The following is a 16,253-nucleotide window of genomic DNA, read 5'->3' on the forward strand; positions in this document are numbered from 1 at the left end:
CCATGCCCATTTTTCCAACTGTCTCCCCAACACGTCCTCCTAGGGTCTCCCAGGTCCCTCCAACTCAGTCCACAAAGCAACTCCTGTCTTTGCCAACAAACTCACCACCAGAGTGACCCTTCTAGAGCACAAGCTGGGTCACAGCCGATCCTGTGTTTAGGAACCTTCCTTGGCTCCTTAATGACTGTAAAATGACAATTCCTTAGCTGGGCATTCAGAGCCTTTTTCAATATGATTCTAACTTACCTCCCTAGTGCCACTGCATTGCAATTCCACCTGCCTAGAATGACCTCTCACCCAAACCCTTTATTCAACTGGCAAACTCCTACTCATCCTGCAAGACTTAGCTTGAAAGCTATTAATGCCTCTTCTGAGATTCCTTCTCTAACTTTTCCAGGCAGTTAGATGTTCCCAGAGCCTTCTGTAAACACTCTTAATACACTGTCCCACATTTTGTGTTTTCCTGCCTGATGAGCAGGAATGACATCTTCCTCAGCCCTGCACCCCCATGCCTGTCCCAGGGCCTGGCCCAAGGCTGGCAGCCAGGAGCTGCTTGATGGGGGAGGGAGGCCAGGAGGGAAGGGTCCTGCCCAAGACTGCTGCACGGAGCTGAGTGCAGGCTCTATCTGCTGTCCAGGCTGGGGGTCTGGTGTCTCCAGGACAAGAGGGGAGAGGCAGGAGAGGGTAGCTCAGAAGCGGAACATCAGAGTGACAGCCACCCCAGAAGCCTCAAGCACACTCCCAATGGTCCTGCTGACCTACCCGGCTTGCTGACCACAAAGCCATTGCTCTCACTGAGAAATCCTGGGGGACATCCCAGCACGAGGCTGAAACACACACTGGGCTCTGACAGAACAAATAGTAAGCTCCCAATTTGCCACTCACTACCTGTGGGGCTTCAGGCTGGTCCTTTGACCTCTCCGTGCCTCAGTTTCCATGCTGATAAGATTGAGATAACAACACTTTCTTTCCCAAAGGATTTTTTTTTCTTTTCACTCATTTGTTCTACAAGCACTTATTGTGTGCCAGGCACTGTGTGAAGTTTTGGGGAGTCCTGCTGTCATAGAGGTGACATTCTGTAGGGTTTGGCAAGACAATGATGGGGAAATACAACCCTCAGCACAGAGAAAGCTTCTGCTCCGCTGCTGTGCCTGGTTTATTCTAGTTCTTTCTAGGGCAGAGCCCACCTCCCTTCAGTGCTGGGGCTGGGGAAGCAGCCCCCATCCCAGCCCCCCAAATCTGCTGGAACACCCTGGGGCCTGGGGGAGCTGGGGCCCTTTCAGAAAGAGACCCTGCCAAGAATGTGTCATCAGGGCCAACCAAGGAAAACACAGGGCCCGAGGAGGGAGAGCAGAAAGGCCCTCAGGCTGGGCCATTGGAGGGGCAGGCGCCGCAAGAAAGCCGAGTCAGGCACCAGGTGAAATATGACCTCCAAAGCGTCCATAGGCATTTCTTGTATAAACACCCCAGTCCAGACAGGAAGCGGGGCTGGGGGAACTGGAGGGGGAGGTGGCCCCACAGGACCCCCCAGAGGCAGACAGATGGACAGGAAAGCGGGGGAGGAAGAGGTCAGTAGAGAAAAACAATGGGGGGTGGAGAGAGAAGAGAATTCTTCTGGGGGGGAGAAACAGACCCTAATATTCCCTTCTCATCTAGACAGAGGCTTCCATTTGCTTCTGATCAGCTGAGAAGTACAGAGTCACCAGATGGATGGGGAAACTGAGGCTGTGGGAAGCAATTAAGCCAGAGTCCTGTGACTGTTTCTCATTTGCCGCCCACTGAGGGTCCTGCCCAGAGACATTCTGGAATGTTCTATGAAGAAATGTTTGTCATGACCTTCCTGAGACCCCACAGCGGGTTGGTGGCCAAGCTAGAGCACAGATCTGGGTTTCCAGTGGCCTCTCCAGCCCCCAGGATGACCTCCGGAGCCCCGAGCATTCCTAAGGCTCAGCTCCAGCTCCTGCCGGCAGTGGAGCCAGCCTGGGGTCGCCTGGACTTTGCCGTGCACAGAGCTGCTCTGTGCAGCGGGGACTCTGCATCCCCCTGCCAGCCCTGAAGCTCGGGGAGGAGGGGGGGCTGGCAGTCCCCACTGTGCAGATGGGAAGACCAGGGGCCCAGGAAAGTGTGCAATTTACCCAAAATCTCACAGTGAGTTAGTGGTGAGAGACACCACGTCCTTCCTTCCTCTCAGGCCAAGGAAAAAGTTTTCCCCCCAGAGACCACCGTAGCCAAAGACGGCAGGGTCTGGCCCTACTTTCCATGGCCTGGGCCTAAGGGGTGATGATACCAGGGAGGGGCCACAAACCGTCAGAAGGGCTTCGATGGGACATGCTCAGGGTTGGCTTCTCCCTCGAGGGGCGTTTTTAATAAGGGGAGAGGGAAAAAGAGAGTAGGTACCGTTCTCCCAGCCTTTCAGGACGCCAGGGGTTTCTGGATGGCCCTGGTCCCACCCTAACTTTCACACAAAGTTGGAAACGGAGAAATGGCCCCATCCTGAACCCAGGCAACCAACTCAAATCCTAGCCCTGGGTCCCCTTGGGGTGGATCGGCCCCGTTTACCTTCAGGGAAGCCCCACCTTGGGCCCCGCCCTGCCCCCTCACTCTAGGTCTGGTCCCTTGAAGCCCCGCCCCATCCCTGCAGGCCCCACCCCCGCGCCCGGGCCAGCCTCACCTTGGTCTCCGCCAGTTGTCGCTTGAGCAGCTGCAGCGCCTCCGTGTGCTCCCGCTCGCTGTCCTGAAGGGCCTGAAGCTGCTCCTTCAGCTCCCTCTGAAACACACACGGCGGCGCGGGGATGGGATGCGGGCCACACCTGGCCCAGGCATCCCGTGGTGACAAGGAGCCTGGCCCTGACCGCTGCGAGGGGCGGGGGTTATCCTGTCCCTGTCTCCTGCCCCCCAACGCTTGCCTCCCCGTCACACTCCAGCCACTACCAGGTCCTATAGGGTCTGTCTCCTAAATATCCCCAGGGCCTGTCCCCATCTTTCACCCTGATCTTTGCAACAGCCTCCTCTCTGGCCATCCTAGGAGCTTCCTGTCTCCCTGTCACAATCACCTGCCACCTACACCCCTCGCCCCGCCCACACTTGGCCGCGCTCCCTGCTTAGAATCCTCTGATGCCATCCGAGGCTGTACCCAGTCCCTCAGATTACCTCCGACATCCTCCAAGGGCTCACAGTGGGCTAGACGCTGCTCTCTTACTTGGAGCCTCTCAGTCACCCTAAGGGAGGCATTACTATGATCCCCACTTTCCGATGGACAGAAAGATACAGGGAAGTCAAGAAACTGGCCCCAAAGCACACAGCTACGCATGGAAGGGTAAAGCCTGGCTCTGGAGACCATCATTGGGACGCCAGGCGATACATTTTCTACCGCAATGACAGCCACGGTGAGCAACAAATCCACAACAGACAGGATGACATTTTACATAAAAGCAGGATCAGTATTACGACTGGTTCTTTCCTTTGCCTCAGGTTCCAGTATGGTTTTGCAGGGCACTGCTAGTGATCTTGATAACATTTTCATATTTTATTCATCATGGATTTTTTGCATTAATTTTGATTTAAGAAATACTGCATCCAATACTAGTCATCTCGATTACTGAGTTTTAGGCACCTGCTTCAATCTTGGGCCTCCTTCACTCTAGGCCCATCCTTGTCTCCTGCGTCCTCCCCCCTCACTCCCACCCAGCAGGAGTGGCCTTCTCCCTGTCCCTCCACCACGCTGAGCTGGTTCCAGCCTTAAGACTTTGCACTTGGATCTCCTCTGGCTGGCGCCCTCCACTCTCAAGAGTTTCTCACAGCCTTTGTATCATTAGCTTATCAGCTCAGATGCCACCTCCCTGAAGAGTCTTGCCTGAGCACCCCGGGTACAGTGTCACCTCCTTATACCCCCTGTCACACACCTTGGTTCATGGTCTTCATAGCACCTCCCGCTGTCTGGAATGACAGACCTTACTCGCTTACTGGCCTATAGCTATGGCACATCTCCCTCCTAGCATGCAAGTTTCATGAGGGCAGGAACCTTGTCTGGCATGTTCCCGGCTGTATCCCTAGTATCTAGAACAGGGCCCAGCATGTGGCAGGGACTCAGGAATTATCTGGCCAATGACAAATGGGGTGTGGAGGTGGGTGCTCCCCGCACAGGGTCCAGCTGCCAGCACTTACGGGGAATCTAGCCCATGGGGTCATAGCCAGTTGTTCTCCTATCTGTCCCTCTGCCATCCCCATATTAGCCTGTGAGTCTTCCAGGGCAGTCCTCACTGCTCCCTCTCTTATGCCCGCCCCCCCCCAGCCTGGCACTGAGATGGGGCTCAAGGAAGCAGGAAGCCTGCCATGCGAATTAATTTCCTGGAAACAGCCTCTGAGTTCGCCAGTCGGCCTGGGCTGTGAGTGGTGCCCGGGAGGCTGACTTACCTGTTCACAGTCCCCTCCCTCCCACTCATTCAGCTGGTCAGACCAGGGAGGGTCCCCAGAAAATGTCTAGTTCGATTAATTTTACAGACCAGGTAGCGACATGGGAAATGGGCATGCTGACATGCTAAGGGAAGAATGCAGAAAACAAAATTATCTTTGCTTACTATTGCTTAGTCAGTGAACAGATATCTATTGAGCAGCTACTATGTACAGGCACTATTGAGGCACTGGGATACAGTAGTGACCAAGACGGACACAGTCCCCACTCCTACAGACTAGTCTAGTGGGGAACACAGACAACAAACAAAGAAAATAATAAAAGAGTGAGATAATTACCAATATGGTACATTCCCTAGAGAAAATAAAGCAGTGTGGGATGGGGGGAGTGGCTTTAGGTAGGGTGGTCAGTGAAGGCTTCTCTAAGGAGGTAACACCACAGATGACAGCTGAAGGATGAGAAAAGCCAGCCACAGAAACAGGGGAAGATAGAAAAATGGGAGCAGCTTGTTCTGCAAGAGTAGAGAGTCACACAGACACGATGGCTGGAACTCCGGCAGCCATCTCAGGCCACGAAGCAACTGTGAAGACGGAAGGCACAAGCTGAAACCAGAAGAGCAGAAGGAAGAGGAACCTGGGTCCCAGATGACCGCGGGGCCGCCACACCATCACTAGACTCAGTGACATGCTAGGAAGATGGCTCTCTAGGAAAAAAAAGCCCCCATAAGTGTCAATTGCCAATTTCCGTGGTATAAATGCTCCTGCCAAGGTGAATTTCAAGCTCTTAACTACTGTAAGGTAACCAGACACAGAGTTGGGAAGAAATGTGCGCGGTCAGCTCCCTGAGCTGGTGCAGCCGGCTCTAGCGCATCCGCCTGGCGTCCTTTCCCATAGACTTGCTTTACACGGGAGAGAAATGCACCCCATCTAATTTCAGCTACTTTAGTCAGATCTGTTACTAACAGCTGAAAGTCATTCCAATGTGTTCACGTGCAGCTGAGTCCTTGCAGCAGATGACTCTCTTTGCCTAAGAGTGCAGAAGGATCACTCCTCCGGATGGCCCTGGGGCCGTGCAGCTTGGGACACTGTGTGGCTGAGATGCAGATGTTTGAGGAGATGGGCCCAGTGCTAGAATTCTCCCCCTTGGTGGTCCCTGTGGCTCTCTACACAGAACCCAGCCACCCAGGCAGCTCTTCAGCATTTCTGAGAAATCGCCCTGGAGGCCACGTTCCTCACATTGCTCAGGGCACCCGAGGGACCTGGACAAATTCCTCTCTGATTTTGGAGTCAGGGAACAAGAACAGCTGGCTTGCTCCTTCCTCCTGGACCCTGGGAGCAAAGGAACACTTACTGGCCCATTCCACAAACATGTGCTGGGCACCACGTGGTGTGGTGTCAGGGATGGGGAGAGTGATGAGGGACAAGCTCCAACCCATGATGCCACGAGGTGCACATGAGTCGGGGAGACAGAGACACAGATGCTTACATCACAGTGAATACTGGGGTAGTGTTAGGGGCCCCAAACCTGACCATCCCCTCATGTTTCCCATCTTGGGAAGTGCACGCCCAACCCCCCACTGCCACCCAAGCCAGAAACCTGGGAGTTGTCTTGGACGCCCACTGCCCCCAAACCAGTCTGCCCAGTCATCAGGTTTGCCCTGGAATTTGTTGTCTTCTCTCTACACCCACTGCCCCTGGTTCATCACTTCTTTTCTGGACTGTGGCCCCAGGTTCCCCCCTACCTCCTGCCTCTGTGCTCTCCCACCGCTCCAAGCACCCCACACGGCAGGTGCAGCGAGCATTCTAAAGAGCAGATCAGCAAAAGCTCCCCCCACCCACTCCCCTCTGCAGGATTTCTATATTATCCAGGAAGAAAGGCACAAAACCTTAGGGCGGCATTCAAGGCTATTCACCATCGGCTCCAACCTTCCCCTCCAGTCTTATCTCTGGTCCAGACTTGTGCTGTCTAATATGGGATCCACCAGTCACATATGGATATTTACGTTACCCAATGAAATAAAATGGAAAATTCAGATCTGTGGTTGCACTGGCCACATTTCAAGTGCTCAATAGCTACATGCGACTAGTGGCTACTGTATCAGACAGTGCAACTGCAGAACTTTGCGTCACCCTGGACAGTTCTAGTGGACGGCACTGCTCCAGACTCACTCAGCATCTTGCAGCGCTCTCCTCCGGGCCTCTGCTTGTGCTGTGCCCTCTGGCCACGTTCTTCCTCCACTTGTTGGACTCCTAAGCATCTCTTAAGACCCAGATCAAATGTCACCTCCACTGGGAATCCATATCCCAAACTCCTCACGCTGTCACCAGATACTCCTCTGTGTGCACAGTGCCCCACACTTGTACCCTGATGGCTCACACTGCATTTTAATTGCAAGGTTATCTGTCAGTCTCCCCTGCGGGCCCTTGAGGGCAGGGACAGTGAGGGAGAGTCTCACACTCTCAGTACCGAGGACAGGGCTGGGCACAGCAGCCTCCGTAAGAGTTTGCAGGATGAACCTGCCCAGGGAAGAGACGGGCCTGGGTCAGAGCTCACCTCTGAAAGGGTGGGAGGGGTGAGAGGGCCCGGGCAGGCAGCCCTCCCTAGGTGGGCTAGGTGCAGAGCCCGAGGGAACAGTTTACTTGGGAAATCCAAACCCTAGAGCCCACAAGGCAGGACTTGGGAGGCAGCCTGAGCTCTGGGTCATCCACCCTCTATACCTGTCTCCTTCCAGGCCTGGGGTCAGACAGGCTGGCTCTGCTGTGTAACCCTGTGATGTCACCTAACCTCTCCATGCCCAGTCTCTCATCTGTGAAATGGGGTAATCATCCCTCCCAAGGTTGGGTTTAGCCTCGCAGGGCACAGGGCCTGGCACACACTGGGTGCTCGGGAGATGGAGCGGTCACCGCGTCCCATCTGAGGCTCCCCAGTCACTTCTTCAGGTCCTCACCCCTCACTGTGTCCAGGCGTCCCCTGCCCCTGCCTCCTTAGATGGCCAGAGCAGGACGGGCCCGGAGGGACCATCTGGTCCAAGCCCTTGAATTGCCAGAATAGGGAACACAGCCCAAGGAAAGGGACCTGATGGCCCACGGCCACACTGCTTGACAGAGAAGAACAAACTGGAAATTTTACTCCCAGCAGTGTGAGGTCAGACAGGAAACAGGAACCTGCTGATAAACTCCCAAGTAATAGAGCTAACCCCAAGGAAGGACACTGGTGACGGCAGAGGCTCAGGACCAGAGGGAGTGAGGGGGTGGCTTGGGTTTGAACTTCACAGGCATCTGGCCACCTCATTCTCACCACAGTCCACAAGATTAGGGCCTTTATTGCCTCCATCTCACAGAGGGGGAGACTGAGGCTCAGAGAGGTTAGTTAAACAGCTTGCCTAAGATCACACAACTAGTAAGAGGCAGAGGTGAGGTTCTCGGTGACTCTAAAAATCTGTGTTCGAAACCTCTTGGCCTCTCTGCCTCCTGTTCAGTTCAACGCAGCAACGATTTCTGAGCACTCACTGAGGGTCAGGCTTTGTGCTGCCCCATAGGGCTGCTGTGAGGATTAAATGACTTAATTCATGACCTGACACGATGCACAGGGTGAGCTCAATCCACTTTACTTGCTGTCATCATCACCATAGTAATTATTTGTGAAATAGGGACTCAGAGCCGAGGAGCTGCAAGGACAGTTTATTTCTGACGGAAGTGCCAGGGAAGATGATGGGCAGGGCTCCTGCCGGTCTCCAGGGAGGCCAGGGCATGGCAGGTGGGGAGAACTAGTCAGGCAGGGGCACACCTGGTATGTGCAGAATGTGGGGGCAGTCGGGGATGGCCGCAGCCAGGCATGTGACACATGGGTGGGGTCACAAGCTGGAAAGGCCAGTTGGGGCTAGCTGAGGCAGGGGCGGGTGTCGGAGGAGGCCTTGAATGTCAGCGTGGGGAACTGAACTGTGCAGGGCCCCATCAGAGCTGGGGCAAGGCCGGCTGAGGGCACTGGGGAGGACACACCTCAGAGGGCAGAGCCACAGCTCTCTGCCCCTACTGCTGGAAGGAGTCAGGGCTGGTGCAGCTCTGAGCGTACAATGATGCAGATACATCAGCTGCCAGGCTCTGGGGCTCCCACTGGTTTGAAGAGGCCAGGACCCCAAGGCCAGACCTCCCCTCCTTTGAGGCTACCCCTCTCCCCAGCCCAGGGGACAAAGCTGCTGTGGAAAGCCACCTCAGCTCTGGCTTCAGGGATCCTTCTTGTTCTGATGGAGACAGCACGACTGGAGTCAGAGAAGCCTGAATTCAAATCCTGACTGGATGACCTTGGGCAAATCACTTCTTCCCCTCTCAGGGCCCACCTCCAAGAGCCTCATTGTAAAATGGGGATAAGAACCCCTTCACAGAGGTGTGGTGAGAGCTAAATGAGATGGCACCTAGGCCAGGGCCCAGTGTGGTGCTGGCAGCCAGCAGGTGCTCAAGCCTCTGCTCTTCTCCATGCCCAGGGCTGCCCTCTGTTTCCCTCTCTGGCCCAAGGATGCCTGAAATCTGGGCATGGCAAACTGAACTTGACCTTCCCTCAATCCTGCACCTGTGCTTAGACCCCAGATGCTCCTCCTCCTCCTCCCAATATCCTCGAATTCTTCTGTATCCTCGAGCCCCAGCCCTCACTGTGCACTTCTGAGCCGCACAGTCTCTGGCAACCCCGGCTGCTCCCTGCCTCCGGGCTCTCCCAACAGCCCACCCTGCACACTGCCCGGTCCATCTGACCCGGCAGATGTGACCCAGCCACACTCATCTGCTCAAACCCTTCTGGGCTCCCAGCATCTTCAGGATCAAGCCCACACTCCCAGGGTGCTCCCAGGCCCTCCCTGAGCTGGCCAAGCCTCACTTTCCCATTGTTACCTCCCTGCCCCGTACCCTCCCCTCCAGCCACAACAAACCACCTGACTGTGTATTCATGCCCATGCCTGTCTCTGGTCAGACTCAGATAACCTGAGTTCAAGTTCCAGCTTCAGTGACACTTGGCCCTGTGACCTCAGGCATAGTTTCTGAACCTCAGTTTCCTTGTTTGTAAAACGGGGCAATGAGACCCACCTCATAGGGATGCTAGGAGGAATAAATGAGAGGGAGAGCGAGTGCCTGCCTACCAAAGCACTGAACCCTGTTCCTGGCACCTTCTGTACCCAGGCCATGGAAGCTGTGCACGTTTTTATTCCCTCTGCTCATCACCGCGTCTTCTCCTCTGCTCCCTGGCCTCAAGCACTCAGCACGTCCTTCAGGACTCAGCTCAACAGGGTAAGCCTCAGTGACAGCAACCTGCCAGTGTATGGCCTGTCACCCAGGACCATGGCAGGCCCAGCTCTCCTGTGGCTCTTTCCTGGGCCCGCATGGCGCTGGACTTCGGTAGCCACAGCAGGAGTGTAGACCAAAGAAATGATCAAATGAATCTCTGAATCCATGGAACCCACCTCCAAACCTTCCACATCCACCCTGAGTGTCCAAGCAGAGCTCAAGGTCGGGAAGGTAAATGATGCTGTGAAAACACCACTGGCCCGAGAGTCGGAGGGGCTGAGCTCTGGTCTAACCTGGGGCAAGCCGGTTTCCCATGGGTCTGTAATGTGAGGAGAGGGATGGCCAGATGGTTTCTGAGGTCCTCCACATTTGGATGGACCTCGGGCAGTTAGAGCATGCAAAGGAGGGTGAATTCTGAGTCAGAACGACCAGTTCGGATCCCAGCTCTTCTTCCTACTTGCAGTGTGACCTTGGGAAAGTTCCCGAATCTCTCAGCTACAATGTCTTCATCTGTGGAATGGCGCTGATCCCAGTTCCATGCAGGGAGTACGGAAAAGAAAAAGGGCTCTGTGAGGGTTAAATGCCCAAGACACAGTACCTGGCCCGTGGTACGTGCCCAATAACTTACTTTTTGCCCCCAAACTTTGGCCATTATTTTTAGAGTCATTATTCTGTCGTTGTCACTCCCTACTAGATCTTTTTTTTTTTTCTATAAAATAAAGATCTTGGGGCTCCCAACTTCAGTCCTCAATTTCTACACTGTGGCCTGCGCTACACCAAAGTGTCCCAGTGCCCCTAGGACAAGGGAAGTGGGGATGCTAGCAGCCAGCTCTGGATTTGACCCACAGCCAGATCCTGCCCTCTCCTGGGAAAAGTAACAGCAGAGGCTGCTTCCCTGGACACGGACGACCTAGCTGCCTCCCTGTCCACAGTTCAACATAAAGTGCCTCCACATCTGTCATTTCTTTGGATGGGCAGCGACTCTCTCTCTATACACATGAGGCGGGCAGTCTTGCTCACTCTGCCACCCCCCAGACTGGGTACCAAGGTGCAGAGAAGGCAATGCCTTCCAGTCTGCTGGAAGAAGCCAGAGCCAAGATTTGAACCCAGTCCCCTACCCCTGCTCTCTCCTTGGGTGGCGTCTCTGGATCCCACACCCCGCTTGCCAGGGCTCCCGTCCAAGCCTGATCCACTGCTGTCTTCACTGGCATGGAGGAGGACTTAGGAAAGGCTCCAACGCTCCCATGAGTCACGGAGTGGGTCGCCGAGACTGAATTGGATCCCCTCTCTGGAGGTTAGGATCCTGAGATTGCCAGAGGGCCGGATGACATGCCTGACCATGGTGACATGCCAGCCACCTGCCCTCAGGGTGTCAGCTGGCATGGACAGACCTTGTCCCAAGCCTAGCCCTGTGCCCAGTGCTCTCAAAACAAAGATAGGCAGGGTGGGAGGGAGACAGTTACCCAGTGCTCAGGGGCTGCATGTGGCCCAGTCAGACTGGCTTCAAAATCAGGCCCTGCCATTTATCAGCTTGGTGACTAAACAAGTCACTTAATTCCTCCAGCCTCTGTTTCCTCACCTGTAAATGGAATAGATAATAGTATCTGCTTGGCAGGGTGCTATGAAAACTGAACAAAGTAATACAAGAAAAGCTCTTAGCATAGACCCAGACATTGAGCTAAGGATCAATGAGTTTTGGCTGAGAAGCCCCAAATCCTTTGGAGATGGGGTCCCCTTGCTCCCCTTTGCTCAGTGGAGGGAGGGTTGGCGTTTGCTACTGGTATTTAGTAGGTAGAGGCCAGGGATGCTGCTAAACTTCCTACAATGCATAGGACAGCCCCGCACAACAAACAATTGTCCAGCACCGAATGTCAACAGTGCCGAGCACGATGTCATGTACTATAGCTGTCATTTGTTGGGTGCTCCTATGTGCCAAGGGCAGACAACATCAAGGGTAAACAACATCTTGTTTAATCCTAAACGCATTACTTCCATACTATCAATGAAGGACCCAAGGCACAGAGATGGTAAGTAAGTAACTTTCCTAAGGTTACATGGCCAGTAAATGGTAGAGCCAGGATTGGAGCTACCTGAGTACAGAGCCAGAGCTTTTGATCTTTCTGCTCTGCTGCCTCAGGGATTTATAATAAATGTAAAAGCTCCAGGCCAACTGCTAGGTAAGGTGTCAGGGGACTCAGGCTGAGTGCAGGCCTGGCCTCCTCTGGCTTCGAGGTCTTGGGCAAGTCCCCTCCCTCCCTCCCCTCCACTATTTCCCCATCTGTCAAGTGAATGCTACACCAGATGATCTCCAAGGCCCTGCCAGCTCTGAGTCAGTAATTCTCCAGGGGAGGTCCAGCAGCCACCAGCTGCTGGGGGAGGAGGGGATGTGAGGGGTGGGCTCAGCTTCATGCCCAGGGCATAAATTGCTAATGAGCCCTGCTTTCCCACCAGGAGGGAGAGGCAGGTGGGGATGGAAGGTGGCTTGAACCTCACCCAGGAGCATATCCTCTGCGGGAGAGGGGGGGGGCAGGTTTCTCTGCCACCACCTTGCCAAGCCCATAGGGGACATCAAAGCAAGGCCTTCCTTCTCAGGACAGAGAGGCAGATCTAGGCTTTCACCCCTCTGGGCACATGAGCTCTGACAAGCAGGAGAAAGGATGGGAATGCGTGTGGTCTCAGCCCTTACTGTGTGCCTGGGACCTCAAACAGCAGGTTCATCCCAGGTTAGCCTCATGAAATTCCTGGTAGGAAGGAATCCTGACCCCATTTCACAGACTGAGCATCAAAGTTTACATGAAGTGACTTGCCAAGGTACACAGATAGTGCCTGACACAGGTTTGGAACCCAAGTCTGTCTGACCCAGGACAGTATGCTAGAGAGTAAACAAGTGGCAGTCCTGTTTTTCTTTTCACCCAAGAATGAAAGCATTTCAATAATGTTTGTAGAAAATATATGTTCAATTTCTCCTGCATTCCACTGGTCACAGAATGGAGTGCAAAAGCTCAAAGCATAATAATTCAGATTTCCTGGTTTGCAGAAAGAACAAAGGCTCTGAAGCAGAGGCTAGAAAGTCAGGGTGGGGAGAGGGTGAGCAGCAGGGAGAGATCTGGGTCAGGCTGTGCCTTCCAGCCCTGGCCCTCTGGCAGTGTAGCTTTGGGGAAGTCATATCACCTCTCCAGACCTCAGTTTCACATCTATCTAATGAAGAGGTTGGATAGATGCTTTCAGACAGTCCCTTCAAACTCTCACAACTGGCACCCAGTCCTGTCAAAGGTTCGCTCCTCCTCCCTGTTCATGTGACTTCACAGACGGGGAGATGGGGACACTAGCAGTACCTGGCATAGAGGGCTCTGGAAGTGGAGGGCCAATGCTGGCCACATGGCAGCGCCCAGAGTCCCAGGGCTTGCTCACCCTCTGATGGGGCCTCCATCCTCAGATAGCTAGACAGGAAGGGGGTCAGTCATGTTTTCGGGATGAAAGGGACAGGGAGGGGGCAATGGTGAACATGGGCCATTTCTCCTGGGGCCCATGGGCATCTGCTGGGTGCTCACAGGAGCTCACTTATGGAGGGATTGGGACCCCCCTAATACAGGTAGAAGTAGTTATTTAGCTCCTGCTTAAATATTTTGAGGGCCAGAGAGCTCATTATCTCCCAAGTTATCCCAATTTTCACAAAATGTTTCAGCCAAAAGCCTTCTGCTTCTGAACACCCCACAGTCTGGGCCAGCTTAGGCTAGAGTTAGTCATTCATTCATTCAACCTTTACTGGTGTGTACTATGGGCCAGACTTTGGGGCCATAGATAAGAGACTATCCCTGGCCTTGAAGAAGTGTGTGCTAGGCTGGTATCCCAAGGCCAGGAATGATGTGAGGCTGCTGGATTTAAATGGTTTAGCTTGAGAAAAGGATTCCAGACTCAAATAATCTTGGGAACCATTTTATTAAACACAGTAAAATGGGTTTCTTTGCTACAAAACTTCTCCAAGGCTTTAATATGTAAATACATACTGGGAATCCTCCAAAGGAGCCCATACAGGAAATATACTATATTTCCTAAATAAAGCTGATCTTTGAATACTTTTTAAAACATCATACTTATTAGTACAGGGCATTTGGAGAATTGCAGCTCTAATGTTATTTTTTTTAGCCAGTGGAACTTGGGAAGGCTTCAGAGAGAGGACGTTTAAGCAGGGCTTTGCAAGTTGAGTAGGAGTTTTTCAGTGAAGAGAAGGCTTAAGGGAGACCAATTAGAGTCCTAGCACAACTATGCTCAGGTTTCTTTACGTGTACTGTTTCACTTAGTCTTCAAAGGTCCTGATGTGGGTGACAGAGCCAAGGAGGGCATCAAAATCCCCTGGAGACTACTAGAGGTCTACCTCCCCTCCTTGAATCACTTCACTTCTGGGCCTTATTCTCCAAATCTTGAATCTTCAAGTCCTGGCGCCTCTCTCATCCTGGCCCCTACTCTGGTTTAAATCCAAAATGGTCCTTACAGTATCCGGACTTGGTCCCAGCCTTAACCCCTTATACATCTTGGCCTGACCCTTGGCACCCTAACAGGCCCGCTCAGCAGCTTGCCGCCCTAATTTAGACTCCTCTCTTAGGTTTAATCCTCACCCGCCCAGCATGGTCTAGCCCCGTACTCCCCCTAGGCCCTGAAGCACACCTGATCGAGGCCCCGCCCCATCGGGTCCCCCAGCCTGCAGGAGCTCAGCCACTCTGTTCAGCACAAACCCACCCTCGCGGCGCCGCCCCCTGACGGTGGCCCTGCTTTGCTCACCTCTGACAGGGCTCCAGTCACAACCCTACCCCAGCCCAGTACCTGGTCCAGTTCCGATCTCACTTGTCCCTGCCGGCCCAGCCCCACCCTCGCCCTCTCCCGCACCCCAGTCGCTGAGCGGCCCCCAGTCCGGGTCTATCTGACACCGCCGGGTACGCACGGCCCCGCCCCAAGACCCCGCCCCTCGGCGCGGCCCCGCCCCGCCCTGCCCCGTGTTAATTCTGATAGGGCCCTGACCCTGCCGGCGCCCCGCCCCGTGCCAGTTCTGACTGGGCCCGGCCCCCGGTCCAGCCCCGCCCCCACCCCCGCGCCCCGCCCCCGCCCCGGGCCGGCCGGGCAGCGCACCTGCAGCTCCTCGAAGGCATCGTCGATGCCGGTGACCTGGTGCTGCTCGTGCAGCGCGGGCTCGTCGCAGAAGAAGCAGAGCAGCGCGCGGTCCGTGAGGCAGAAGAGCTTGACCTTGTCGTGCGCCTGGCAGGGTCGCGCGGCGCGGCGCGCGCTGAGGATGGCGTCCAGCGGGAAGGCGCTGTAGCGCTCCACTATGTTGGCCAGCTTGAGGCTGGGCGCGAGCGCGGGCTCGGCGAACGTGCGCCGGCACTCGGGGCAGTCGCGGGCGCCCTGCGCCTCCTGCCGCACCCAGTGCTCGGTGATGCAGCGGCGGCAGAAGTAGTGCTCGCAGCCCAGGCTCACCGGGTCCTGGTAGATGCTCAGGCAGATGGAGCAGAGCAGCTCGTCCTTGAGGCTGCACGCCATGGCGCCAGGGGCGGCGGAGAGGGGGCCTGCGAGGCAGGGGCGGCTGAGACGCGGCGCTGTCGGGGGCAGCGCCGAGCCACGGGCGCGGGGACGAGGCCCGCACAGGCAGGGTCGGAGCTAGCGGAGAAGGAAGAGGGCGCTGCCGGGAGGAGGGTAACGCGAGGAAGGGGCGCAGGGTAGCAACTACCCGGGACGAGCGCCCAGGAGGGCAGTCTCGAGGTGGCGGGCAACCCAGAACGATGGGTGCCGGAGGCAAGGGGCTCCAGGCGAGGAGGTTCTAGGGGGCGGGTCAGTCCGAAGGGACCGGAGCTGGGAGAGGGGGATCCAGAAGGGGGCGGAGACCCTGAGGTGTAGAAATCCCGGGTTGGGGGCGGTGGGGGGAGGGGGAGAAGCTGGGGATGGGAAATTCTGGGGGAGGGGGAAGCCAGGCCAAGCCGCACCGCAGCTGTGCCGGGCAGAGAAGAGGCGGGGTGCCAGCGCGCTCAGCTGCCGATCTCCGCCCCAACCCCGGCCGGCGCGGCCCCTTACCCTGGCGGGTTCAGCAGCCACAGCTTGGGTCCAGCGCAGCCTCTCAACCCGGAACCAGCCGAATCCGAGCTGCTGGTGGCCTCGGGTCCCTCCCCGCCCCCGTGGGCGGGACCCAAGCGACTCCGCCCCCGCAGCGGGCGGGGGGCGGGGCGGGGCCTCCAGCCTATTGACCCCCGCCCCGCCCCCACCGTCCTCTGGCTCCCGGGGAAGCGAAAACCAGCTGTTTCTCCGGGTCTCCGAACTGCATCTAAGTCTCGCTTAGGATCCCCGCGGCGGGACAGAGAGGGGACAGCAGATAATTTGAAAGGACATCAAATAAACTAGGAGCATCTTTCTGGATCATCAATTTGAAGGTTTAGGAAGAATAATATTTTGTATTAAAACAAGAACATGCCGTGCGATCTGCATAGAATACAATTATTGCACAGAGAAATGCCCTGCTTGCCTAGAGCAGGGTCAAGGGCCTCGCACTCCTAAACCCTCGGGTCCCATTTCCTCTTCCCTTAAGGAGA

The 16,253-nt window shown here is 55.5% G+C and overlaps 1 protein-coding gene across 2 annotated transcripts in view; it reads right to left on the minus strand.

Moving 5' to 3' along the window:
- TRIM62 (tripartite motif containing 62) overlaps positions 1-15,850 on the minus strand; it is a 30,447-nt gene extending 14,597 nt beyond the window's left edge. Inside the window, exons 1-3 of one of the 2 annotated variants that reach the window (XM_012765354.2) lie at positions 15,742-15,850; positions 14,806-15,239; positions 2,672-2,767 (exon numbers count right to left, since the gene is read on the minus strand). In XM_012765354.2, the coding sequence (XP_012620808.1) occupies positions 2,672-2,767; positions 14,806-15,213 (504 nt within the window). In that variant the 5' untranslated portion in view covers positions 15,214-15,239; positions 15,742-15,850. Of the gene's footprint in view, positions 1-2,671; positions 2,768-14,805; positions 15,331-15,741 lie in introns of both variants that reach the window. The other variant, XM_012765355.2, reaches the window with a different exon arrangement.
- Positions 15,851-16,253: the final 403 nt, after the last annotated feature.

Source organism: Microcebus murinus, chromosome 2 (assembly GCF_040939455.1).
Source record: "Microcebus murinus isolate Inina chromosome 2, M.murinus_Inina_mat1.0, whole genome shotgun sequence".
NCBI classification, from domain to species: domain Eukaryota; kingdom Metazoa; phylum Chordata; class Mammalia; order Primates; family Cheirogaleidae; genus Microcebus; species Microcebus murinus.